Genomic DNA, 26,564 nt, shown 5'->3' on the forward strand with positions numbered 1-26,564 from the left:
ACTATAAAAATAACAGAAAATGAGACCCAAAGTCTAAAGAAAGAAATTGTTAACACAGGAGGAGAAAACAATGAAACAGAAAACAACAGAAATCACTACGTTCGTCCTTTAAACTACGAGGCTGATCAGACTGAGTAAAAAGAAAAGGTATAAACTGCAACAATCCTTACCAGGGATGAAAAGATGACATCGTGACTAATCTTGTGGACATCAGAAAGATCATTTGAGGATATTATATACAATTTATACCAACACACTTAAAAATATACATGAAAAGGACAATAGCATAGAAATATACACCTTACCAAACTCACATAAGAAAAAAAAACCTGAACTGTTTTACTGTTACAAACAAAATTAAAACTAAAATCCTTATCACAAAGAAATGTCCACACCTGTTGGCTCCACTAGTAAGTTCTACCCAAGCTCTCAGGAGAAATTAAAACAAATCTTACACAAACCTGTCCAAAGATCACAACAAGAGGAATTGCTTCCCCAAAGTTTTGTCTTCCCAAATCCTGATAGTGAGGATACACACACTGGCGGTACAAGCCAATGCAGTAAGGCAAGAAAAAGATATTAGAATAAATAAAACTGACATTATTTGTAGCTTATATGATTATGAATGTTAGAAAATGTAATCTGTCCTGAAAGAACCTGTCCTAAGTTGTTGGATTCATGAGTGAGGTTAGCAAGGGTGCTGGACATAACAGTTGTACTTCTATGTACCAGGAATAAATCATTAGAAAATAAAATCTGAACTAGATCCCAATTACAATAGCATTAAAAATGATCATATAACTGGGAATAAATCTAACAAAAATGTACAAGACTTCTTACATTTTGTTGAAAAAAATTGAAGACCTATAAAAATGGAAGGATATGCCGAGCTCATAACTTGGAAGGCTTATGTTAGAATATTGATTCTACCCAAAGTTGCCATAGAGTCAACACAACCTCAATAAAAATTCCAGCAGATTTTTTGTTTGCTCGTTTTGGGAAGAGTAAAGAGCTGACTTAAAATTTTTTAATGGAAATGGAAAAGGCGAAGGTAGCCTAGAACAAGAAAAAGATGGGAGGACACGTCCTTGCAGACACGTTGTTGGACCTGTCCTGTGTGCTACAGGATAGTAAGCCACACTCCTGGCCTCTACCTGCTAGATGCCAGGTGAAGCCCCATAACCTCCATATGCAACCCAAGCTCTTTCCAGCCACTGCCAAATGTTCCCTTGGGGGGCAAAACTGCCCCCTTTTGAGAACCACTGAATTACAGCCATTAAAACGGTGTCATTTTGGAGCAAAGATGATTGGATAGACACTTGGAATAAAAATAATGAGCCCAGAAAAAGATACGTAAAGTTTTTAAAAATCAGCTTCATGGACGTATAACTTTCATACTACAAAATGCACCCAGTTCATCTTTACAATCTGATGAGCCTTGTCAAATGCCCAGGGTGCGGACCCTTGATTTTTTATTATAAGAGCAGTGCTGTAGAGCAGGTACCAGCTGCTGTAGCCCACAGGACTTTTATGGCCAGCAAGCTAAGAATGGTTTTTACATTTTTAAATGATTCCATTTTAAAGGGTTATGTCAGCACCTATACAATGTCCTCAATTTTGCTCCTTAGCCTGAGATACCTAAAATATTTATGATCTGGCCATCCGGGGGAAAGCTTGCCCATTTCTACTGAAACAACGGAGGAAAGACTGTCTTTTCAACATATGGTGCTGGGCTAATGGGGCATCTTTAAGAAAAAAGTGAAATGACCCCTACCTCACACCACAACCAAAATCCATTTGAGGTGGATGGAAGATCCAAACATGAAAGGCAAGGCAATACAGCTGGGAGTGATGTGACCCCGGGGTGTGGAAAGCTTCCTTGCACGTGGCAGGTGAAGCATGAAACATGGGAAAGAATGATCGCTGGACTTTATTAAAAATAAGGACTTCTGCCAGGTGCGGTGGCTTATGCCTGTAATCCCAGCACTTTGGGAGGCCAAGGTGGGCAGGTCACCCAAGGTCAGGAGTACAAGACCAGCTTGGCCAACATGGTGAAACCCTGTCTCCACTAAAAATACAAAAATTAGCCAGGCATGGTGGTGCACGCCTGTAATCCCAGCTACTCGGGAGGCTGAAACAGGAGAATTGCTTGAGCCCAGGAGGTGGAGGCTACAGTTAGCCGAGATCATGCCACTGCACTCCAGCCTGGGCAACAGAGCAAAAGACTGTCAAAAAAAAAAAAAAAAGAACTTCTGATCATCAAAACATATGTCTTAAAAATGAGACAATAAGGCAGAGCCTGGGAAAGGACATTTGCAGCACTCAGTTACAAACTGAGGACTCACACCCAGAACATGTAGAGAACCTCAGATCACTACCTACAGACAGACAGAAGATGGATGAGAAGCTTAAACAGGTTGATCATCAGACAGCAGTGCGTCATGGTGGATAAATGTAAGACAGAGGCCGGGCACAGTGGCTCACCCCTGTAATCCCAACACTTTGGGAGGCCAATGAGGAGGATCACTTGCGGTCAGGAGTTCAACACTAGCCTGGCCAACATGGTGAAACCCCATCTCTCCTAAAAATACAAAAATTAGCCAGGTGTGGTGGTGGGCACCTGTAGTCCCAGCTACTGAGGTGGCTAAGGCAGGAGAATCACTTGAACCAGGGAAGCAGAGGTTGCAGTGAGCCAAGATCATGGCACTGTACTCCAGTCTAAGTGATAAAGCAAGACTCTGTCTCAAAAAAATAAATAAATAAGACTGGCTGAACCTCAGCAGGGCAATCAGAATGGCGAAAACTGGAAAGACTTGTACTACCAAGTATTGGTGAGAATCTGGAGCAAGTGGAATTTTCAAATACTGTTTTTCACTTGTGTGTTTTTATTTTGAGACAGGATCTCACTCTGTTGCCCAAGCTGGAGCGCAGTGGCACCCTCTTAGCTTACTGCAGTCTCAAACTCCTGGGCACAAGCAATCCTCCTACCTCAGCCTCTGAGTAGCTGGGACTACATGCATCATCACCCCTGGTTGGTTGGTGGGTGGGTTGGTTATTTTTAAACTTTTTGTAGAGACAAGGTCTCACCATGTTGCCCAGGTTGGTCTCATACTCCTGTGCTCAAGCAGTCCTTCCACCTTGGCCTCCCAAAGTGCTGGGATTACAGATGTGAGCCACATCTGGCCTTTTCATATACTCTTGATGGGAGTGTACAATGGTACAAACACTTCAGACGGCAATTCCGAATTACTATGAAAGTCAAATATATATATATGCCTCGTTTTTGGTGTATGCCCCATAGCAGTATAGGTAGGTAATACCAGGAACTCTGTACAGGACGTTGAGAGAAGCGTTACACATAATCACCAAAAGCTGGAAACGACACACATGCCTTCGCCACTGGAATGGGTCAGTAAATTGCAGTGGGCTCCTAAAGTGGAATATTATACAGTAATAAAGGTGAACAAACTGCAGCTAGAAGCAACAAAGCCAGCGAATCTCACAAACAGACCAAGGAAGACCAAGGAAGGAGAGCAGGCAGGTGCCAGGCAGCAGCAACGCATGCCAGCCTAGTGACCACACTCCCAGGAAGTCCAAATTCGGGTGACACTGAGGTGCACAGTTACAGTCGGTTGAGGGTTCCCTGCCGGGGGCAGCAGGAAGCCATGCTAGGGGACACCAGAGGGTTGGAGGGAGCCTTGTGGCAAGACAGGTGCTCATTCTGCCATCATTTAGCTGATGCTCTGTATGCTGTGGTGCTTATACTATCACTCACAATTTAATTTTTTTAAAACAAATGCATGCAGAGGGCTATCTGACTGTGTTTGGAGAAGGTGGGAGTTCTGATGGGGGCACGTGGTGAGCAAGAGTTCTGCTGGGGGAAGTTTCTGGAGAAACAAATGAACTCCTTCAAAGCATCAGTTTACAGAGTGCTAGGAGTCCCAGGGCAGTGTTTATTGAGAGGAGCCTGGAAGCAAATTCTGCCAGGGCAGGCACACGGGGACCCCTAATTTCCTGGTTCTGTAAATTTCATTTCTCTTATGTAGAGGTTTCTTCAAGTGCAGCATCCTCCGTCCATTATTTTAGCGACTCTGTGGAGTTGGGTAAAACTGACAGCTTTACAGTTAGATGAACCATAACAATTTGGCAACTTTTCTCCTTCTTTTGTCCCCCTCTCTTAGCAACTATTTAAAAGCAGCCTTTCTGTGGGCAGTGCAGGCAGTGCTGGAATCTGGAAGAACTGTTCTTCGGTGCAGTCTTGCAGGAAAGCTGATAGCAATTCAATTAGGAAATGCAAATGAGGTCACATATTTCCCACTGGTGTGCTGAGTTGCCCCTGAGGAATCAGAGCAATATTCCGGCCTCACAGGGAACACTCGAGACCAAGTTCTCACCCAGTTGTCATCTGACTAGCTGCTGCAGCGCTGAAAAGTGGCAGTAGGACCTGTGGGTATCGTTTGCAAAAAAAAAAAAAAAAAAAATACTGTTGTTTATGAAACCAATATTGTGTCTTCTAGCACACGTTAGCATTTATGAGGATAAACTCGGCCAAGCAATGTCCCAGAGTCAGGCGGGCCCAGGCGCTGACCTGTGGCCTTTTCTGGGTGTTTCTGTCCCCCCAGGTCCCTTGGGCTGAACTATGTCCCCTAAAATTCAGGTATTGAAATCCTAACCTCAGAACATGACTTAACTTGGAAATAGGGGGTTTGCCGATGTAATTAGTGAAGAAGAGGTGATTAGGGTGAGCCCTGATCCAATAGGACTGTGTCCTTATAGAAGGGGAAGTCTGGACACAGGCAGGCACAGGGAGAAGTCCTGTGAAGATGAGGCAGAGAGCTGGGGGATGCCTTCGAAAGCCAAGATCAGGGAAGATTGTGGCGCCGCCAGGAGCCAGGAGAGACTCCCAGAGCACATTCTCCGGCACAGCTTCCCAGGGACTAGCGCTGTGACATCTTGATCTTGGACTTCTGGCCTCCAGAGCTGTAAGGGAATAAATCTCTCTCTCAGCCCGCTGGCTTGTGGACCAGAGCCTTCCAGCCGAGGTGGAGACTCAGGAGGCAGAGTGCAGTCAGACCCCAAGGCACCCCCGAAGGCAAGGAGGAGTGTCCCCAGCCAGGGGTCCTGCCCAGCGCTCCTGCTCAGGGCTCCAGACACCCCTGCATCCTCTTGATGCAGTCATTCTTGTCTCCAGGGCTGATGAGGACAAGTCCCCGCCCACAGCAGCCCCCGGGTCCCTCTGCTGCTGCCCAGGCCTTTCCACTGCCCCCACTGTCCCCCTGCCCACTGAGGGCTCCACAGGGCTTGAGGTGTCCCTAGGGAGAGGAGGGATGAGGAACGGGTGCACTCGAAGGGCTGCAGCAGCACACAGCAGGTACAGGCACACTGCCCAGAACACCAAACACACGGTGCACGGCACACAAACCACACACACACACCCCGCACACACTACACACACCACACAGTGCATGCCACACACACCACACACCCACACACACATGCACCCTGCACACACTACACACACCACACACACACGCCCTGCACACACTATGCAAACCACACAGTGCATGCCACACATACCACACACACGCACCCTGAACACACTACATACACCACACATACACAGTGCACGCCACACCCCACACACACAACACAGTGCACTCCACACACACCACACATACACCCTGCACACACCACATACAGAGTGCGTGCCTGTATTAGTCCATTTTCACACTACTGATAAAGACATACTTGAGACTGGGAAGGAAAAGAGGTTTACTTGGACTTACAGTTCCACGTGGCTGGGAAGCCTCAGAATTATGGCAGGAGGTGAAAGGTATTTCCTACATTACAACAGCAAGAGAAAATGAGGAAGAAGCAAAATGAAAATCCGTGATAAACCCATCAGATCTCGTGAGACTTATTCACTATCACGAGAACAGCACAGGAAAGACCAGCCCCATGATTCAGTTACCTCCCCCTGGGTCCCTCCCACGACACGTGAGAATTCTGGGAGGTACAATGAGATTTGGGTGGGGACACAGCCAAACCATATCAATACCGCACGTCCCACACACACACACCCCACACACAGTGCATACCACACACACACTGCCTTGTAACACCACACACATAGTGCATGCCACACACACCATACACACAGTGCAAGTGACACACCACATACACACACGCCCCACACACAGTGCACACCACACACACACGCCCTGGACACACCACACACACCATACACATAGTGCACGTCTCACACACACACACACACACATGCCCCATACACACCACACACACACCATACACACAGTGCAAGTGACATACCACACACACACATGCCCTGGACACACCATATACACAGTGCACGTCACCACACACATGCCCCATACACACCACACACACCATATACACAGTGCATGCTGCACACACCCACACACGCCCCACATGCCATGCACACAGAGCATGTCACATGTGCCATGCACACTATATACACCACACACAGTGCATTTCACGCCACACACATGAATCGTGTGCACATACCACATACACTGCACACACTACACACCACACACACTACACACATATATACACCACCCACAGCACACATATCCACGTACACACACACTCCACACAGTACACACGTGCGCCTATGTGAAACATGCGTGGGTGTCGCACACTCACACTGATACCAAACTCAGTCTGAAAAAGGGTTCTGTGTATGGTCCGTAGCTCAGGACCCAGCACTTCACAGGGTTGGATACGGCCGCCCGGCTGCATCACCCCAGGCTCACTTGGGGCGTTCACCATGCCCAGCCCGTGCCCCCCATGCTCACGTTCCCACAACAGGGCGGGCTGCGCCACTGTGTCCGCTGTGGGCCAAGCTCTCACGCCTTCTCTGCACATTCTGATGAATCACAGACAGCCTGGGAGCACGTGGAGGAGGCACGGGCTTCGTTAGCACGAACGCACCCCTTGGGCTGTGGTGCAAAAGCTCAGAGCAGGACGTCTGGAGTCTGCATCCTGGGCCTGCACTCGAGCTCCTCTAATCGCGGCCAGGGGCTCGGCTTCTCCTTGCCTCCTATCTGCATTTGTGTGCTGGGGGTTGTGGGGCTGTCACAGAACAAGAGAGGTTGCTGAGCTATGGAGGTGGGGGCCAAAAGGCAGCTGTTAGCAAATGTCAAGTGTGTCACTGTAGAGCTTGTGCAAAGGCTAGAGCAGGGGCCGTGGGCACGCCCACTGGCTTGGGGAGCCCAGAAGAGGCCTAGACCAGGGTGAACTCTCCTGCACAGGCCTGTCTCCCACTACTCACATGGTCCATACCCCTCATCCCCCAGGTCCATCCCCCCATCCCCCTGACCCATCACCCCATCCCCTGGTCCCTCCCCCCATCTCCTGGAGAAGCCTGGATATGAATCACTTCTTGCCCTTCACCCTGAGAGCAGAGGCCTTGTAAGTGAGGCTGGCGTTGCGGGGAAGCACCCGCAGACTGCGTTCCTCCATGAGTTCCCCAGGGCTGGCTGGCTAGTGTCTGAACCTGGACACCTGAGCATTGGAGAACTTTAACTGAAGGGGGCACGGGGCATCAGGGCAGTGAGGGACAGTCCCCCAGGGCTGTCCACCTGAGCTGTTTCTGCAGAAGGCATGTCTGCCTTGGGAAAGCAACTAGAAGGCCCTGAGGTGTGGGCCCAAGTTTGAAGCTCACATCTCCAGAAAATAGTGGTTTGTTTAATCCTTCTCTAAAAGGTGGCCCTCAACGGGACCGAAAAACAGCAATTCTGGAATAAATAAACAGCAACAGTGCCGTTGGCAAACTTGTAGAGAACCTGTCCACCTCCTGGCTTTGTTTTGAAGATGACGAGCTATTTTAATGAGTGTGAATAATCTCCATGCTCCTGCAAGTTCAGACACTGTCACCAGCAGAGGTCTGGCTGCTCAGGCACAGATTCCATGGCCCCTGCGTTGGGCGGAGTGTGTGTTGGTGTCGCCACGCGTGTTTCTCCACATCAGAACGTACCCCTCCAGGGGACTCGAGTTTCGGGGGTGATGGGCTGTCAGGATTAGGTTTCATGGCTGTGAAATGCACCCCAAAGGAACCACAGCTTGTAACTCTTCATAGGCGTGAAGGACGGGAGTGACTATTGGAATTGGTCTTGCTTCTTTCACAGCTGAGAAGTTCAAACTTAGCCAGTGTTTTCAGGCTGCAAACGGCCTTGAACGACATCTGGGCCAGTCCTTCACTTGTACATGGAGGGGTGCCCAGCGCCCCAGGGGCAGTCAGCTACCAGTACGAACCCGGACTCCCCAGGACCAGCAGGGAAACCCCCTAGGGAGCAAAATATGTTGAGTTATTGGTCATTTTCCCCAGGCTGGTCCTGGTGAGAGAAGGGCAGACCTCAGTGCAGATGCTGCCAGGGGCACTGTCCCAAAAAGATCGGAAGGGGATGAGCCCATGGTGACCTGGAAGGTGGCTTGGTGAAGATTCTTGCTGCTGTGTGGAGGGCATCAGGGATCAAAGTGGGCCATGCCGGCAGGGAGGCTCTGGTCACGCGAGCCGTGGAGGGAAGAATGAATGGTACAGACTCTGTGTCGCCTTCTCCCCCAGAGGCGTGGCCACGGGGCTGGACCTGAGCAGCAGTCGTATCTTTGAGGACCTTGGAGTCCCATGGGCTGGAAAGATCTGGAAGTCACTGTCTTTGTTCACTCCAGGAGTGATGCTGGGCATTCAGTTATCCCGGCACTGCTGTGTGGCAGCTCCGTCTAAGACCTGGGGACACGACGGAGGACACTGCAACGTGGCCCCCACCCTCACTGAGCTTACCTTCTCTCGGGGCAGGGAGGCCAGGTGTCTATGTGGCAGGTTCAGTCCAGCAAATGCGGTGCAGAAACATTCAGAATCAGGTGAGGGATACCCAGCCCCGGGACAGCGGACAGAGAGTAAAGGTGCTGTTTCATCCAGGGGTGCAGGATGTTGACATCCCAGTTGAGACGTGATGTGTGGGAAGAAGCCAGCCGTGAAAAAATTCCCGTGGGAGGAGTGTTCCAGACAGAGGGAACAGCAGATGCAAAGAGCCGAGCCAGGCCAGCCCCGGTCACGATGTAATTACTCAGCGCACCCCTGTGGGATGTGCGCTCTGCCTCGGGCCCTGGGCCCTGCCCGTATTGTGGCGCCATGGATGAGGCTGTATGTTCTACATGGTTGACTCATTTGCCATCTGTCCTGATGCAATCAGAGGCTCAAGGACTTTCCCAGAATTGCCACGAGGGGCAGAGGGGCACTGAGAGAGAGCCCCGGGGTGAATCTGCCTCTGCCCACTTCCCAGCCAAGGATGTCTCTGATCCATCTGCAAAGTAAGGACCACAAGGTCTGTGAAGTTGTCCTGGGGGCGTGACCTCTAGTCACCCTAGCCGTGGCCATCCCCCGAGCCGTGGCCACCACCCCAGTTCCGTGTCTATCTGGGTCAGTCAGTCCAAGCTTTGGCCTCCTGATGAGGTACGAGCCCACCTGCCTGCCTCCCCCGCAGGCCTGTGCAGGCTGGGAGCTGGGAAAGCGCACAGGTGCAGTGTGGAGACGGGCACACGGGCCCTCCAGTGTCTCAGCTTCTAGCACAAATAAGTTCTACCTGGGCTGTTAGCTCGACTAGAGCTGGTGTGTGTGTATGCATGTGTTTGCGCGCATGGGTGTACACACTGTATATGAGTGTGCACGTGTGTATGGGTGTGTACATGGGTGCACATCACATACACACACACGTGTATGTACACACTTTGGGGAGCCTGTTCGGAGCCCCCCAAGCAGAGGTGTGAGGGGCCAGCACTGCCCTCGGCAGGTGATGAAAGTAAAACTGAAGGCAGACTTCTCAGACCACCACGTTTGTGTTTTGCTCCAAGGCCAGGGCTCTCATTTAATATTTGGTTAAAAATAAAATCCTCTGTGGTTCTGGAGAAGGATTTTGTGAAAACAGTGAGAGAGGGGTCACAGACACAGTCTTTTGTATGCGGCAGAAAGATTCCCCGCAAGAACAGGGGTGTCTGTGAGACTGAAATGCAGGTGCCTGATCCTGTGATGTGGCTGGAGCCCATCCCTCGGGCGCGTGGCACTGCGCGGTAGACGACAGATCCATGAAGCTGGAGTTCCCACGGGGCTCTTCAGAGGACACATCACGGAGGGTCTGGGCGCCAGGGCTGTGGTTGGAGCCTTTACCGTGGTCCTCACCAAAGCCTTCCCGAGTCACACACGCTGATGGCACCAACCATCTTTCTCACTAATTGACAAAATAGGAATGATTTCATTCAGTTCCACCACTAAGGACTCCGGAAAAAAGTAATACATTTTCCCTTAACTTGCTAATTTAATTTAATTTTTTTTACTATGAATATATTTTTCTGTAAACTGGAGGGTAATTTTGTTTAAGGTGTTTCTAACTAAATATAATTTTCCTGAATCTCTAGAGCAAGTTGTTCTCAGCCAGGGCATCTGGCGAGACCCGAGGCACCTGTGGTTATCACCACGGTGGGGGTTGCTCGTAGCATGGAGTGGGTGGAGGCCTGGTATGCTGCTCAGCATCCTACGGTACCCAGGATGCCCCAAAACAGAGAAGGATTCAGCCCAAAGTGTTAGGAATGCCGAGGTCGAGAAACCTGGTCTAAAGCCAGGGGTGCAGCCCGCCCAGGACCAAGCTCATAAGCTTGGTGGCTTGTCCAGATCTCTTTGTACCAGAACATTCTGGAACCTCCGTTCTTCTGCTAGATGGAAGTGCTTATCAACACCCTCAAAGAGGCTGACATCAGAACACACACGCCACGTGCTCTTTTGTCAGCCACAGTTCCTCCTCCTTCTGTATCTTCACTTTTGGTGGGAGGCAAGGCTGCAGGGTCGGGGAAGGGGGTGGGCGGCTTTGAGATCTTCATCCAGAGAAACGTGGTTTGTGACACTAATTAGGAACAACGCGAAACCCCTCCACAGGGTGATGGTAATTGTTCCAAGTTGCCTAAAGAACCAAGTCTAAACTCTCACCCCCAGGACAGCCCAGACCCTCAGAGGTCACAGCCCAGGCACCGGCTTTGCCCACAGGCACAGGGGGAGAGGGGTCCCAGGACCGCAGCATGCTGGGTGACCCTCCATCCTCTGTGTCCTGCGAGAGGAGGAATGGTTAGAACTGAGAGCCCAGGCTCCGGGGGCCATGGCCTGAGTTCCAGTCAGCCTCCAGAAGACAGGGGCATGATGCTGGGCAAGTCATGGAACCTCCCTGGGTAAAAATGAAGGTTCTGGCTCCCTGCCCCTACTCCATCCTGGGGGCGATGAGCCGAGACTGTAGTGCACTGTGGTGCGCTGACACCATGGCAGCAAGGCAGGAGCCTTCCTGCTGAGACTTTCCTTCCAAATGGGCACAGTGAAGAAATAGCCGCCCAACTGTGTTCAGGAAACCTTTCTTTGTATTATTTCTATGGGAATTTTCAAAATGATCTCCCCTTCTCATGAGAGAACAGAAGTAAGAAATTTGGTGCTACTCGCGGGGCAGGGAGAGTACGTTCGGCCCCCTGGTGTCATTGATGTAAGAAAACAAATCCAGGCCGGGCGCGGTGCTCAAGCCTGTAATCCCAGCACTTTGGGAGGCCGAGACGGGCGGATCACGAGGTCAGGAGATCGAGACCATCCTGGCTAACACGGTGAAACCCCGTCTCTACTAAAAAATACAAAAATCTAGCCGGGTGAGGTGGTGGGCGCCTGTAGTCCCAGCTACTCCAGAGGCTGAGGCAAGAGAATGGCATAAACCCAGGAGGCGGAGCTTGCAGTGAGCTGAGATCCGGCCACTGCACTCCAGCCTGGGCGACAGAGCGAGACTCCGTCTCAAAAAAAAAAAAGAAAAGAAAAGAAAACAAATCCAGTAAGTGCCTTTTCGAAACGAAACTCATGCAAATGCTGACTTAGAACGGCTCGCATGTTCTATTTGTGAAAGAATGTAGATATCGTTCCGTTGTTTTAATTTGTGTTTGTTAAATACCATTTTATTCCGTCCATCCTTAGCTGCCATGGAAACCAGCGAGAAGGCTGCAGACAATATCCTAGTTAAATATTTTAAATATACATGTTTTCGGGAAAGCAAAATGGACCCTTTCTCAAAGGTACACTGAAAAGGAAATAGGAGGTAGAGGAATGAACTGTGTAGGTTTTAGGGCACCCCCTTTTTAAAAGAAATCTAATTATCCTCAGTAAATATCCATACTAGGTTTGACATTTAGGGGAGGGGGCCACATTATTTCCTTTTGAAGCATATTTAACCCAAAGCTATAAGGAAGCAATGAGAACAGGAAGACTGCGAATCAGAGAGATTGAAAAGAACCATAAATAGCCTTGGTATTTGGGGAAGAAATCGTATCCTCCCTGTTCCAACAGAGCAATGTTCGTTCGTAATGCAGGCACGGTCGGTCCTTCCCCAGAGGTTTCATTTCCATGACAGACTCCTATGCAATTGATCGTCTTGGAGCACTAGACTAAGATGTGGTGCGTGTGTGGCTGGGGTCGGCCACATATTTACCCAAACATTAGCGCGTTCAGCAAAACAGGAGCCGAAAGTGCACTGTGAGATGGTGCCATGGGTCTGTGGTCACTGCCGCATGAGAAGCTGCCAGCACCCAGGAGTCTGAGGCTAGACGATGTCAAAGACCAGTGGCTTTGGGGACAGAGGTGCTGGGTGGCTGGGATTGCAGTGCATGGAGGGGTGAGCGCTGATTTTGTTAGTGAGTAACGTGCAGAAGATGCTGTGGCCTCAGCAGGGCTCCGAGACCTACATAGGGTTTCAGAGCTCCCAGAACCTTCCGTCCTGAGGGTGCTCGTCTCCTTGCATTCCCAGACAGAGCACCTTTCCTCTCACAGGAAGCTCCAGTGCATGGAGCAGCCTCGTAAGCCGTGCCGTTTAGCCATGCGACAGTCCCACGCAGTAGGCGGCTCTGCACAGCAGGGTCATATTAGAGGGCTGGGAGCAGGGAAGAGCTGCAGTGCTTTGCCTTGGCAGCCAGTCCAGCTTCAAGGCTGCCCCAGGGCCCACCTGGCTCTGCTGTGGGGAAAGGCCAGGGGGCAGGAGCTCCTCTGCCCTGTTTCCTTGGGCCACCCAGTCCGCAGGTGGTGGACTTCCCCAGGTCAGAGTAAGACCGTTTCGTAGGCACTCTCCAGTGGCACCTCCGAGATCTGTTCTGTGCCATTCTACACAGTCATGAGGCATGTTGGAAACAAAATGAAATCCACAATTTAGATGCGTCTTATGCCTGACATGACCACACAGTGGGACTGGCCAGCATCTGGTATGTAAAGAAAGTTCTGCTCCCTGAGCTCAATTCTCCCATGATAATCAGCTTTCTCATTCACACCAAGAACCATCTTCAGTACCCACTGTTCACCCAGATTTCTACTTCTGGAGACATTTGCCACCTCTATTTTTATCTTCACAGAAAAGGAGGGCTCTGTTTTCCCCCACATGGCTCACAGGGGTGTGTGGAGGGGAGCCAGCAGAATCCCCAGCTCAGGGCTGTTGCAAATACTCCTCTCTTCCTCAGTGGAATGGCTCCCGCTGCACTCTGTCCAGCCTGGAAGATAAGGAGAGGCAGCAAAATCAGGGAAGTGAAGAAGCACAATCCCCTCTGTGTCCTCTCTCAGTTCCTTGACACTGGGTCTAGTTTTTTTGCTTATGCAAATCAGACTCCCAAGCTCTGTGGCTACAGAAGCCTTGTGTCTCAGCATTTCAGGTTCACAGGGCTATGCCGCCTATCAGAGAAATCCAGTGGTGTGGGGACCTCCCCAAAGAGTTGCTTTTTCTTGGATAATGAAAGCCGGCAGTTACATCTTTCCAGGAGGGGGACAGGTGTACCCCAACACGCTGACACGGAGCACCCTGGCCGTGGCAACAGCCAGTACAGTGACCAGAGGTCATGTGCCACCAGAAACTGATTTGAAAACATTCCCATAAGTTGCTTTTGTTGAATCAGGTGGACTTGTGCCCATGCCATTTTCTCAACATTGTTCTCAACATCTGAGAACTTCAGATGCTAAGGACGTGTCCAGCAGGGTCAGTGCAGGACCTGGCCGCTGGGCAGGATGACAAGTGAGGGATGCCACCACCGCCATCTGTGACCCATCGCCAAAGGCCAGGGCTGCCGGCTTCCCTTAGAAACGTACTACAGATCTGGTGTCAGGGAATTTGAAGCAATTTCCACGTTCGTGCTGTCTCTTGAGGGTAGTGATTTCGACTAGAACAGGGGACGCTCGCTCTTCCTCACTGAACTTGGCAGGAGCATCAGGCCCCCCACAACGAATAACCCATGCTCAGGGAACCCAGGCCCTGCTCCCCTGTTCCATCTGCGCCATGCTGGGGCTTCCATCAGGCCCACCCCATCTCGGCCCATCTATTCAAGAGGCTTTCTCTGGCGTCTGTGCCCCTGGGAGGCACTTCCACGCAATGGCTACGGCACTGCAGAGCAGGTGTTCAGTTCAGGATGCCCAGGGAGCTCATCCACCCTGCAGACAGCCTCATGTGATACGTCCAGAAGGTCTGGAGTGGGACCTGTCATCTGCATTTCTACCACAAGGAAATGTTAAAACGGTTGATCACCATCCACCTGCAAACCAGCTCACAGGCCCCGGCCAGACCACGCCTGTGGGAAAGACCCTCTTCCGTGGAAGTGCTCTGGGAGTTTCCGGATTGAAGCCTGGTCTTGGCGGCTGGCCCTCCCCCATGTGGCTTCGCCTCTGAGTGCTTTAGCGTATGTCCTTTTACTTAACAGCCGTGGTTCCTCCTTGACATTTCATAATTCCTAACAGATGCGTGGATTCGAGAATAAAAAATACAACAAATGACAACTTTTTGCGTATAACTTGGGAGGTGCGTGTGATTATATTCTTTCCTTGACACGTTTTTTTCTTTTTCAAAAAACAGAAAAAGACGATCTCGTCAATCGTCTGCCCCAGGTCAGTTCTGCATTCCTCGTCCTCACTTGCGAGTGATGAGGGGAGGGAGATGACCCGCTTTCTGCTGATACTGAGCTGTCCCTGGAGACCTCGCCTCGCAGTCACAGCCAGTTACAGCCTCATCACACAGACAGCACTTCTCTTACAAGGAGAGCAAGACCCAGGCGGAGAGCAGGGCTGCCAGGAGCTTAAGAAAATAAAATGTTGTGGCCCCGAGAAGCCAGCAGGGCAGAATCCAGCCCTGGGGAGAGCACAGGCCGCCGCAGGGTGCAGGTGTGGACATGGGAGCTAGTGTGGTTTTCTCAGCATGCACCTTGCCGGTGAACCCGGGGCCATGGACTTCCAGTGGAACGGAAGCTGTCTTTGTCTGCATGCCTTCCTTTTGTCCTCTTAAGCTCATTTACCTCTCATCACTTCCCCTGAATCACAATTTATGTATTCTTGAGTGTAAGGGATTGGTCACCGTATCTCTGGGAAGAGAGGGGACGCCTGCATTTGAGATCGGTCCAGGAAGCGTCTGCACAGAGAGACCCGGGGCCGGAAAGGAGTTCATCCGGAAAGACCACGAGACCACCCAGACCCCTGGAGCCATGGGTGGGGTGGGAACATACCTTCCGTGCAGGCCCCCTGAGCAGCCCACTGGAGCCCAGGCTGCCCTTTTATCTCTAAGAAGCCAAGCTCCACTTACACGCGGGGCTTTGTCACGCATCGCCCCATCAGTGGCGGTTTTGCGGCACCTTCTTCCCCAGGTGTGAAGCCAGGCTTCCGCTTCCCCAGGTGCCCCAGCCTTCGGCTTCTAACATCACTCCCACCCCCACTGCTGCCCACGCTCCAGGCATCCGGGTAGCTCCAGAGCACAGAGCTCACCCAGCCCCTCCCATCAACAGGGAAGCCGAGGCCCAGAGAGAGTGGAAGCCTCATGCAGGTCACAGGGCCCAGCACTAGGACCCGTGCCTGGGGGCTCCCGCTGCCACTCCCTCCGTAAATCACCGTCTTAGCGTAGAATCAGCAGCATGCGTTTGACAGGAAGCACAGCTGATTAGGGCTCAGTGGGGAGAGGCGATCTAAAATGAGAAGCACTTCGTAAATAAAAGCTGATTAAGAAGCAGGCAGGTTTAGAGTCGCCTGCACCTTGTAGACACATCCCTGGGGGCCTCAGGCTCCCACACCCTGTCCCCACCAGTGCTGGGCAGGTGGGCTCTGACCCTGAAACCTGGGGCCCTGGACAAGCTCATCTGCTGCCACTCCTGGCTGGTCCGGGCTCAGAGGGACCCGAGGGTGGGCCTCCCACAGCCTCGTGTAAGCAAGAGGCGGGAGTGGTGGCACCATTTACCAGGCATCTGGGGCATACTGCTCCGGGCTCTGATGATGCCCTGGACTGCAGACTCTCTCCACTCCTGGGGTCTGTTCAACCCGTGGACCGCCATCCCCAGCCGGCCAATGGCTGCACGTGATACTGAGACCAGCAACTCGCCCTGCGGTCTGACCCAGGAAAGGTAGCTGAAGCCACGAAGCCAAAGGTGCGGGGCTCACAGATGCCATCTGCAAACAGACAGGCCAGGCTCTTAGCTCAGCTGCAGCAGAGCAGCTGTAGGGGGTAAGGAAGCAGGGAAGAGAAGGAGGAGGAGTATGGTGTCTCCAGGTTGCTGTCCAGGCCAAGGAGGCCGAGTGTGAACAGACTCTGAGGAGCCTGTCCTGGTAGCGACCAGCCTGGGCGTGGCGCGTTTCAGGAACAGCAAGACTGGGGCCAGGGGTCAGGAAGGGGGAGGTAGGGGCTACTCCAGGCGGCCTGGAAGCCAGGCCCAAAGCCCCAAGTGCCTGTGGGGGCAAGGAGACTGGCAGGGCTCCCACCCTCCCATCTTGAACCCTCATCCAGGGAGGAGAGCCCACTCCTTCCAGCAGCCCCGAGAAAGTCCCCTGCTGGGGTCACCTGCCTTCCCTGGAGCAGTCACCTGGCCAGGTGGAATGCCAGACTCTGATTGGCCGACTGGACCCTCAGCCCACCCCCACGCCTCTGGGATTGGCTCCCAGGAGGAAAGTATGAGTGCAGTAGAGGGGCTGTGGATGCTGGGCCCAGACCTGGGTTCTCTAGGACCCCACTAGGTCATCCAGGAAGGAGCCTGGGCCCACACTTCCCTCCCTGGCAGGCCCCTCGGGCTGGGTCCAGGAGCCCACCTTGCTCACGGTGCCCTCACCAGAGCAGTCCCTGACCCTCCCCACCCCACCCTCAGTCTCCTGCACCACTTGGCCCCAGCTCTCCCTAGTCAGGCAATTTGGGCAAATTCTTCCACTGCTCTGGGCCTCAGTTTCCCTTCCTGGGATGTAAGGGTTATGGGACACCCCGAGCTCGCCCAGGCCCCCCTCGACCTGGCCTCCAGGCTGCAGGAGCCTTGCCCTCTCCTTCTCTGCCCTCTGAAAGTCCTGCCCAGCTTTTAGGAGCTCCACCCCCAGCTCTGCCCCTTCTCAGGTTTCTTCCGAGAGCAGGGCTGAAGGTCCCCACATCTGTCAGTGCTCCGTAGACAGTACCACATTCACCCCACCCCTGGCAGGGGAGCTTCCTGATCACCCCCATTTCACAGGTGAGGGACTGAGGTCAGGGATGAAATAAATCCTGACTTGGGCAGTGGAGAGCAAACGTATGCTCCACGCAGCTGTTAACCTCAGAGCCTGTGACGCCCCCACCCTGCTCTCCTTCCAGGCCCCAAATCATGGCGGTGTCTGCCTGGTTTCTGAGGCATCCACACTGTCCTGTGGCACTGTGTGTGCCCGCTTCCCGGCCCATCCTGCCTGGCAAACTCCTATTCACCCTTCAGTGCCCTGACCGAGGTATAATACCCACCATAAGTATTTCTGTCCCCAACTCCCCAATGGACTAATTCTGTGCGACTTGGTGCCAATTTGAACCTCCTGCCTGATTCTGACTCTGCACTAATCAGGGGCCCTGTGGGAGGTGGTGGGATGGTCGCATCAGGATGGTGGGCCGCGGGTCGGACAGCTTGGGCTCCAGTCCTGGCTGTCCAAGCTTGAGTGGGACTTCACCCCTTGAGCTTGGTGTCCTCTGTGGGCTGCCCTGAGGACTAAATGAGACTGTGCCTGGGAAGTCACATGGGCAGGGCCAGGGCCCGTACAGGACTTGGGAAGGCATCCCTGAGGTCATGGCTGCACCTCCCCGCCATATGAGCATGCAGGGGACAGGCTGAGGGCCATTTGCTTTGTCATCTCCTGGCTCGAGGGTGACATCAGTAACTGTGTGGATACAGTGACTTAAGTCTGTCCACTGAGTTTGCTCCATAGAAAGTGAGTGGCTCTCAGGGCCCTGCTGACCCCCCCGCCCGGGATTGTGGTACCTCCCTAACATGTGGGACTAGGAAAATGCGCACAGCCCCGGGGGCAGTACCAGGTCCAGGGTGGCACCAGAGCAGGTGTTCCCTGCAATGTGGAATGTGGCCCGCCAGAGGAGGTGCTGTAGGTTGAGCCTGGCATGAGGAGGAGGTGCCCAGGCAGAGAGAGGGGTGGGAGCAGGGCCTGGGGGCGGTGGAGGTGGATGTCGGGTCCCTAGCACCTGGCAGGCGAGCTGAACCCCTACAGGCTGGAGGCCAGAGTGGGTGCTTTGGGGCGTTCCTGCCCACTGCCCTGTAGGCAGGGCTTTGAGGGAGCTGAGAGTGCATCAGGGAGCCCAGTGGGGCTGAAGCAGGGCAGAGTCAAAGGCATGAGGAAGAGGAGGGAGCGCAGGAGGGAAACTGTGGGGTATGGGACACTGCAGCCCAGGGCAGCTGGCCTCTGCACGGGCGACAGGGCCAGTTTCCAGGCCTGGAAACACTCATGGGAGATGAAAGTCGGACCATAGCCCAGATCCCATCCTGCCAAGGAGGGCTCGATGACACATCCTCGGGGAGCCATCCTGCAGGCTGCTGGCAGCTCCGGGAAGCCACCCCTTACATAGCTTCGCAGGTGTCAGTGAGTGGATGGAAGCGAGGGTGGGCGGCTTCCTTGGTGCTCCGGATTCTGCAGATCTGCAGGAACGAGCTTGGTTGGACCTCAAAGACCAGCTCAGCCACCAAGACCCTCCTGGACCCTCCTAGTTACAGGACTTCTAGCTTGAGCTAAACTGTCAGCATGCAGGGAGTGGGCATGGCCAAGATATCTTGCTGCTGGGCTGTTGGTTTTGAGAAAGTTGTGATGTGCTCTATACACACACACACAGATACACAAACACACATAAGCATATGCATACCTGTGTATGTGTAGAAGGCATAAACACACGTATTCATACACATGTATTTGTGCATGTGTGTACATGTAGTCATACAGCCATACATCTGTGCATTCTTGACGTGTGCATTCATATATATCTGTACGTGCATGTGCGTACATGCATGCATACATGTGTGCATAGCACTGGTATACACATGTGCACATGTGTATTATCTAGTTTCCGGTAATGGTGGAGTAGTAGAGGTCACTTTCTTTTTTTTTTTTTTTTGAGACAGAGTCTGGTTCTGTCCCCCCAGGCTGGAGTGTAGTGGCGCAATCTCGGCTCACTGCAAGCTCTGCCTCCTGGGTTCATGCCATTCTCCTGCCTCAGCCTCCCGAGTAGCTGGGACTACAGGTGCCCGCCACCACACCCGGCTAATTTTTTTTTTTTGTATTTTTAGTAGAGACGGAGTTTCACCGTGTTAGCCAGGATGGTCTCGATCTCCTGACCTCATTATCTGCCCGCCTCGGCTTCCCAAAGTGCTGGGATTACAGGCGTGAGCCACCATGCTGGGCCAAGGTCACCTTTAAGTCATTACCCAATGCTCAGTCTTCATTCACTCGGAAATACAGAAGAAAGACATGCACCAGGGAAAATCAGCAGGTGTCATCTGTTAGAAAATATTTTTAAGCATAACTGGAAGCATTATTTTTAATGAGTATAATTATGCATCAGTGTTTATGTGATATCTTCTGAATGGGCCCAAGATGACTGCGTGTTCAAAAGAACATGCTTGTTCGACCAGGGTGAATGCTAATTGTGGCTGACATTTTCTTCCAGGGAAGCGGGTGCATCTTCCAGGCAGAAGCCCGTGCAGGTCTGGCATTGATTTTCACCAGATTTTGTTATTACATTTGTCTCACAGCTTTAAAATAGTAGCAAATATGTGCAATTTATTTAAACAACACTAGGGAAATTAACGTCATTGCAAGCTCATCCTAAGCAAATGAAAATGAAGGATTTTTTTTAAAAACGGCTGCATGAAAACCCTTTAAAACTCAGAGTCAGAGATTCAGAGGGCTCTGGTGAGCCGCTACCGGTTCTGAAGCACCACCAGGGGGGAGAGACCAGCCAGTCTCCGCCTCGGTCTCCCGCTGGGAGATGTGGGGAGCTGGGAGATGTGGGGAGCCAGAAGGCCCCTCCTAGCAGCTATGCCAGAGCTCCCCTCGCCGTCATCTGGGAGCGATCTGTCCAGGCTCTCCCCTCTCATGCAGACCTGCTCAGAAACAAAAATAATGCTCCACCACCCTTCTCCAGAAGTGGACCCCTGATTGCCTTTGGTCTGGGAGACCCCCTGTTCTCTACCTGCAGCACATCTCAGGTGTGGTTGGTGGCCCCACCCCAGAGTTGTTAAGTCTTAGATGAGACCTAGGAACCTGCATTCCTAATGAGCTCCCCAGGGTGCTGAGCTGCTGGTCCCGGGACCTCAGACCTGTTTATCCCCAGTCTGGGATTTATGGAGCACATCCCAGGTGGGTACAGGAAGCATCACTCAGACCCCCTTTTCCCCTGGTTCCCCACCTCTTCCATGGGAAGATCCATTTCTGCCCAGCCTGGGACCTTCCTGAGGTCCGGCATACAGGATCTGACCTCACAAGCAGAGACCACAGAAGGCAGGGGTGGCATTTCCAGGTGCTCCGGCCTCGGGGTCACACTCCTGGCATCTGAATCCTGCCTCTGCTGAACGGGCTACGTGGGCTTCATGAGTGTCTTGGCCTCGCATGGTAGGAAAGTGGGAATGATGGTGCTCCCCACTGAAGTGAGAGGGAGGATTCAGGGGGAGACTGCATGGAACAGCATTTGGCCTGGAGCCTGGAACCTGAGTGCACACCACAGCTGCTATCACTGTTCATGTTGACGTTATTTCAAGCCACTTTGAGCAGTGGGATTAATCTGGTCTTTCTCATCAAAGCTTAGAGCTTATTAACCTAAATTGTTGTATCTGCAAGGTAAAGACCAGGCTCCCAGGGAGGTGCCATCTGTCTGGGGCTTGGTCTTGGAGGACAGGTGAGATATCTTCAGTGGAAGGGCCAGATGCAGAGTCCTGCGCTCATGCTCATCGGACATTCAGTACCTGTGAGGCAGCGGCTACTGGTTGGACGAGGAAACCATGGAGTCCAGTTGGCTGTGCTCTGGGTTCCGGGGAGAATGTACAATTAGGACTGTCCTGGAAGTTCTTCAAAGTCCCCTGAGGAGCCTAGAAAAGCCCCCGCCCCTTGTCATCATGAGGGGCTGGAGTTGAGACCCCTGGGTCTCCGTGTTTGCACCTCACATGGCTCCCTCCTTTCTAAGGAAGGCTGGGAGTGCCCCCGTGGAAGCCTCCTGGGTTTTGTTAATTGAGACAAACGGTGGTGGGGACCCCCGCCGTGCCTGGCGGGGCAGCCTGTGGTCAGACACCTCCCAGCCAGCTTTGTCCTCCCTGCCTTGGGCTGCGCTGGTGCAAGGTCCGTTCTCTGCCGTGTGAACTCTCATATCCTAGTGCCTCTGCAATTCAGATAAAATGAGCATCAGCCACGAAGACTGTGGCAAGGCATGCCATGTGGGCAACCTGCACTGGACCCGACGCGGCAGGCGCATGGACGCCACGTGTATGCGTGAAGTTCTGTTGGCACTGTCAGCCATGGGAGTCATGTGCACTGTCGCGTTTAGAAAACACAGAAAGGTAAAAGGAAGGAAGTAAAATACGGTAACAGAACTCTCTGGTGACCAGAGAAAACCAGTGTGTGCATTTTCATGTATTTTCTTACATTTTTTTTCTTTTTTTTTTTTTTTTTTTTTTGAGACAGTTTCGCTTTTTTTCCCTAGGCTGGAAAGCAATGGCACAATCTCGGCTCACTGCAACCTCCGCCTCCCGGGTTCAAGTGATTCTCCTGTGTCAGCCTCCCAAGTAACTGGGATTACAGGCGCACACCACCACACCTGGTTTTAGTAGAGATGGAGTTTCACCATGTTGGCCTGGTCTTGAACTCCTGACCTCGGGTGATCTGGCTGCCTCGGCCTCCCAAAGTGCTGGGATTACAGGCGTGAGCCACTGCACCCAGCCTCTTTTTCTATCCTTTAAAAAAACGCAGTTGAAGCTGAGCATGGTGGCTCACACCTGTAATCCCAGCACTTTGGGAGGCCAACACGGGCAGATCACCGGAGGTCGGGAGTTTGAGACCAGCATGGCCAACGTGGCAAAACCCCATCCCTATTAAAAATACAAAAATTAGCCAGATGTGGTGGCTGGCTCCTGTAATCCCAGCTACTCGAGAGGCTGAGGCAGGAGAGTCACTTAAACCCGTAAGGCAGAGGTTGCAGTGAGCCAAGATCATGCCACTGCACTCCAGCCTGGGTGACCCAGTGAGACTCCATCTCAAAAAAAGAAGAAAAAATGCAGTTGCAGTTGATGCTGTATGTATGCTTTGGTGCTATTTCTCCACTTACTAATATTTTATGGACATTTCTTCATGTCAGTCTTAAAAGAGTAACTTTTAATGGCTATAATATTCTAAGACATGAACACAATGTAATGCATTTGGAATTCACTGACAGACATTCAGATTTGTGCTCTGGTGTTTTTAGTTGTTCAAAAACATCCCCAGTAAACATCTGTCTACAAGGACTTTGGTCCACCTAGAGTTTTCTGGGGACAGAGTTCCAGCTGTGGAGTTATTGGGTCAAAAGGGACCTTCCTTTTTGAGGCTCTTGATAGTCACTGGCAACCGGGAGGCAGAGGGCTGTGCTGAGTGACCACGGGACCCCAGCAGCAGGATCTGCGTCAGTGTCCATCCTGACAGCCTGAGCCCTGTGCTAAGCATGGGCTGGGCATTTTCTCATTGTCATCTGATGTCATTCCCATAGCAGTCCCTAAACTCAGGGCCATTGCTACCGTCTCCCTTCTGTAAGAGAAGATCCCAGGATTGTGAGAGATGAAGGGACTTTGCCTCCACGTCACATGAGCTTTTACACATCCACACGGGTGTGGGTCTAAGGCCAAATCCCACCCCCTCAGCCATCAGCCTCCACCCACTGACTCACTGCACACCCCCAGTGTTGCAGATTCATTTCGCTCAGCCTTGTCAGTCTGACAGGTAAAAAGGATATATTACTTTGATATGCATTATTTGATTACTGGGAGATGTGGACAGTTGTCATAAGTTTATTGATCGTTTATATTTGTTTTGCTGTGAATTATCTATTCACGTCCTTTTCTTGTCTGGAAACAAGATTCCATTGTATTTTCTTCCTACTTTCTAAGAGTGCTTTATGTAGTGACTATGAACCTCGTGCCAAACTGTTGTAAATCATGTTTTCCGAATGCGTCAATTGCCTCTTGGGTCTGTTTTTTCATAAACAGGAGTTTTGTGGGAAAACATATTAGTCTTTTCTTTTGTGATCTCTTGCATTGTTTTGGGTGGGCGTAAAAAGTCCTGTCTACACTATTGGTGACATTGTCAACTATATTTTCTTCTTTTTTTATGGTTTCTTTTTCCCACATTTAATTTTGTAATCTGTCTCATCATATTGATGGGGGTGTTACTTGATTTTTTTTCCCTAACACTTAGTTCCTTTTCCAGTGTTATCCTGCTCTTCCCACTTAGCTCCTTGTCCCAGCGTTACCCGCCTTCCCTCTCAGTCTCGGGCAGTACAGATCATCTTAGCAGACACCTTTTTCCTCTGTGCAAAACCTAACTGGACTTCTTTGCCTCTTCTCTCCCCTTTCCAAATAAAGCCACAGAAAGGAAAGAAGATCGTGGCTCTGGACCCCTCTCCGCCTCCGAAGGACACCCTGCTGCCGTGGCCTCGGCACCCGAACGCTGACGGGCTGAGGCGGCGCAAACGGGACTGGGTCATCCCGCCCATCAACGTGCCCGAGAACTCGCGTGGGCCCTTCCCGCAGCAGCTCGTGAGGGTGAGTGCAGACCCCTCCCGTTGGCACGGGGGTCTCGGTGTTAGCATGAGGCTCTTCTCCCGGCATCCCAAAGCCAGGGGCGGTTCTGTATTTGGTGTCTAAGAAGGTCGCGATTTCACCCTTTCTGTAATGAGATAAGCCTTACACCAGGCAATGAAAAATTGAGACGGGGAAGCTGCGTTCTAGGTGGATGGGCCTTTGTGAGTCAGGGGTGATTTCTCTCTTGGTTACTTTCAAATGACTGCTATGTGTGTGGAAGCAGTGGGCAGGGTGTGGGTTGTGGCCTTTGACCTCTGACCCTTTTCTTTGGTCTGATCACATTTGTTTCTATGGATGACTAAGATCCCGGATGATGGGATGGTGGCGTGTCTGCCATGACGATCATTGCGCCGAGGCCAGCATGGGCCGTGTCATGGGTCGTCTGCAAGGTCTTGGTCCCCGAGTTCCCAAGGCCACCCGAGATTGCTTTTACCGCAGAAAGAATTTATTTTACAAATTTGTGTCTCTATAATCAAGGCCATCAACGAGCAATTTTTGCTTCCCTTTGAAGAAAATTGCAGCCCAATCTGAGCAATAATTTGATAAAAGGATGGCAAGAATTCCATTAAATAATTCCCAACCGTTATGGAAAAGCCTCACCCCACCCTTTGGAAATGAGGGTCCCCAGAGTGTGCTTAAGGGGCCATTCTCAGTCTTCGTGCTATTTAGTGTTTTCTCATTCCTTTCAGTGCAGAAGGCTGGGCTGTGCGTTTGGAATGCAGAGATGGGAGGAAGAAAGCAGCCACCAGGCATGGTTCCCCCCAATTCTTTGTATCCCTAACCTTGGCCACCAGGGGACCCCGCCAGGGAGCAGTCAAAATGACCGGTTATTTATAGCAGAAACTCTGGTGTGAGTGAATGCAGTGTGCCTCCACACCCCAGCCAAGGTGACTTGGTTGCAAACATATCACCTGCCTTCTGTGCACAGAGCTGGCCCTCCCACCTCAGCACCCAGCCTCTGCTGCATCCTCCCCTTTCGGGGCTCAACTTTCCTTGGCCACCCATACCCCTTGAGGGCCAGGCTGGGCTGGAGATTTTCCTGTGAAATGCAGTTCAGGGCTTGAAGGAAGCCACCGGGGGTTGGAACCCCATCCTGGGGGAGCTTCCCAGGCCCCATTCCTGGGCCCACTGGGCAACCTCCCGCCCACCACGGACGCCAGAGACGATGCCGTTGGCAGTGCGGTGGCCCCCATGCTGCACCCACCTTGCCATCCTCAGGGCCGGGATTTGCTGCCTCCGGCCATTGCTTGTGTTGTCATTGACTTAAAATTCTTCTCAAAGTGATTCAATTTTTTTTCAACTTTTATTTTAAGTTTAGGGGCACATGTATAGGCTATGCAGGTTGGTTACCTAGGTAAACGTGTGCCATGGTGGTTTGCTGCCCCTGTCAACCCATCACCTAGGTATTAAGCCCAGCATGCTTTCGCTGTTCTTCCTGATCCTCTCCTTCTGCCCCTCCCCTCCCACAGGCCCCAGTGTGGGTTGCTCCCCTCCCTGTGGCCGTGTGTTCACATCATTCAGCTCCCACTTAGAAGTGAGAACACGTGTTGTTTGGTTTTCTGTTCCCACTTTAGTTTGCTGAGGATGATGGCTTCCAGCTCCATCCGTGTCCCTGCAAAGGACAGGATCTCGTTCCTTTCTATGGCGCATATAGCATTCCATGGTGTGTATGTGCCACATGTGCTTTATCCAGTCTACCATGGATGGGCATTTGGGTTGCGTCCATGTCTTTGCTGTTGTGAATGGTGCTGCAGTGAACATACACATGCGTGTGTCTTTGTAAGAGAATGACTTCTATTCCTTTGGGTGTATACTCAGCAATGGGGTTATGGGTCCAATGGGAGTTCTGCCTCTAGGCCTCTGAGGAATCGCCACACTGTTCGTCCCCAAAGGAGACTGTAGACCAAACCACAGTTTGATCACCGGGATCGTCTGTCAGGCTGGAAGCTGACTGTGGAGAAAAGCATAGGGCAGGGAACAGAGGCTGCTCTTGGTTTGCTTCCCAGGCCGGTGGGGCAGGGGCTTCAGGGTGTGCGGGAGGCGTGACGACCAGCCAGAGCTTCCTCTTTGAAGGTCGTCAGGATGGAAGGCCCCGAGAGAGGGACTGGGTTTCTACTGTGCTCTGCAGGCTTATGCAATGCCTTGTGCTTCTGCCGCCCCCACATGGCCCCTTGTAGACCGTCGTCGATCTTACTCTGGGGTCAGCAAACCTTTTCTGCGAAGGGCCAGGTGGTAAAGGCATTGTGGCTGTACAGCCTCTGTCGCTGTGGTGTGAAATCAGCCTCAGGCCATGTGTCAACTAACAGGTTGGCCGTGTTCCAATAAAACTTTATTTACAAAAACAGGGAGTGGGTTGGGTTGGCCCATGGGCCATGATTTGACAACTGCCAATCACTTTTCCCAAACTCCAG

At 51.9% G+C, this 26,564-nt stretch overlaps 1 protein-coding gene across 1 annotated transcript in view; it reads left to right on the plus strand.

The window, feature by feature from the left end:
* Positions 1-26,564, plus strand: part of CDH4 (cadherin 4) — a 681,345-nt gene that overhangs the window by 495,497 nt on the left and 159,284 nt on the right. Inside the window, exon 4 of the mRNA XM_033186955.1 lies at positions 23,935-24,114. Coding sequence (XP_033042846.1) covers positions 23,935-24,114 — 180 coding nt within the window. The remainder of the gene's footprint in view (positions 1-23,934; positions 24,115-26,564) is intronic.

This window comes from Trachypithecus francoisi, unplaced genomic scaffold (assembly GCF_009764315.1).
Source record: "Trachypithecus francoisi isolate TF-2019V2 unplaced genomic scaffold, Tfra_2.0 Lachesis_group21, whole genome shotgun sequence".
NCBI lineage: Eukaryota > Metazoa > Chordata > Mammalia > Primates > Cercopithecidae > Trachypithecus > Trachypithecus francoisi.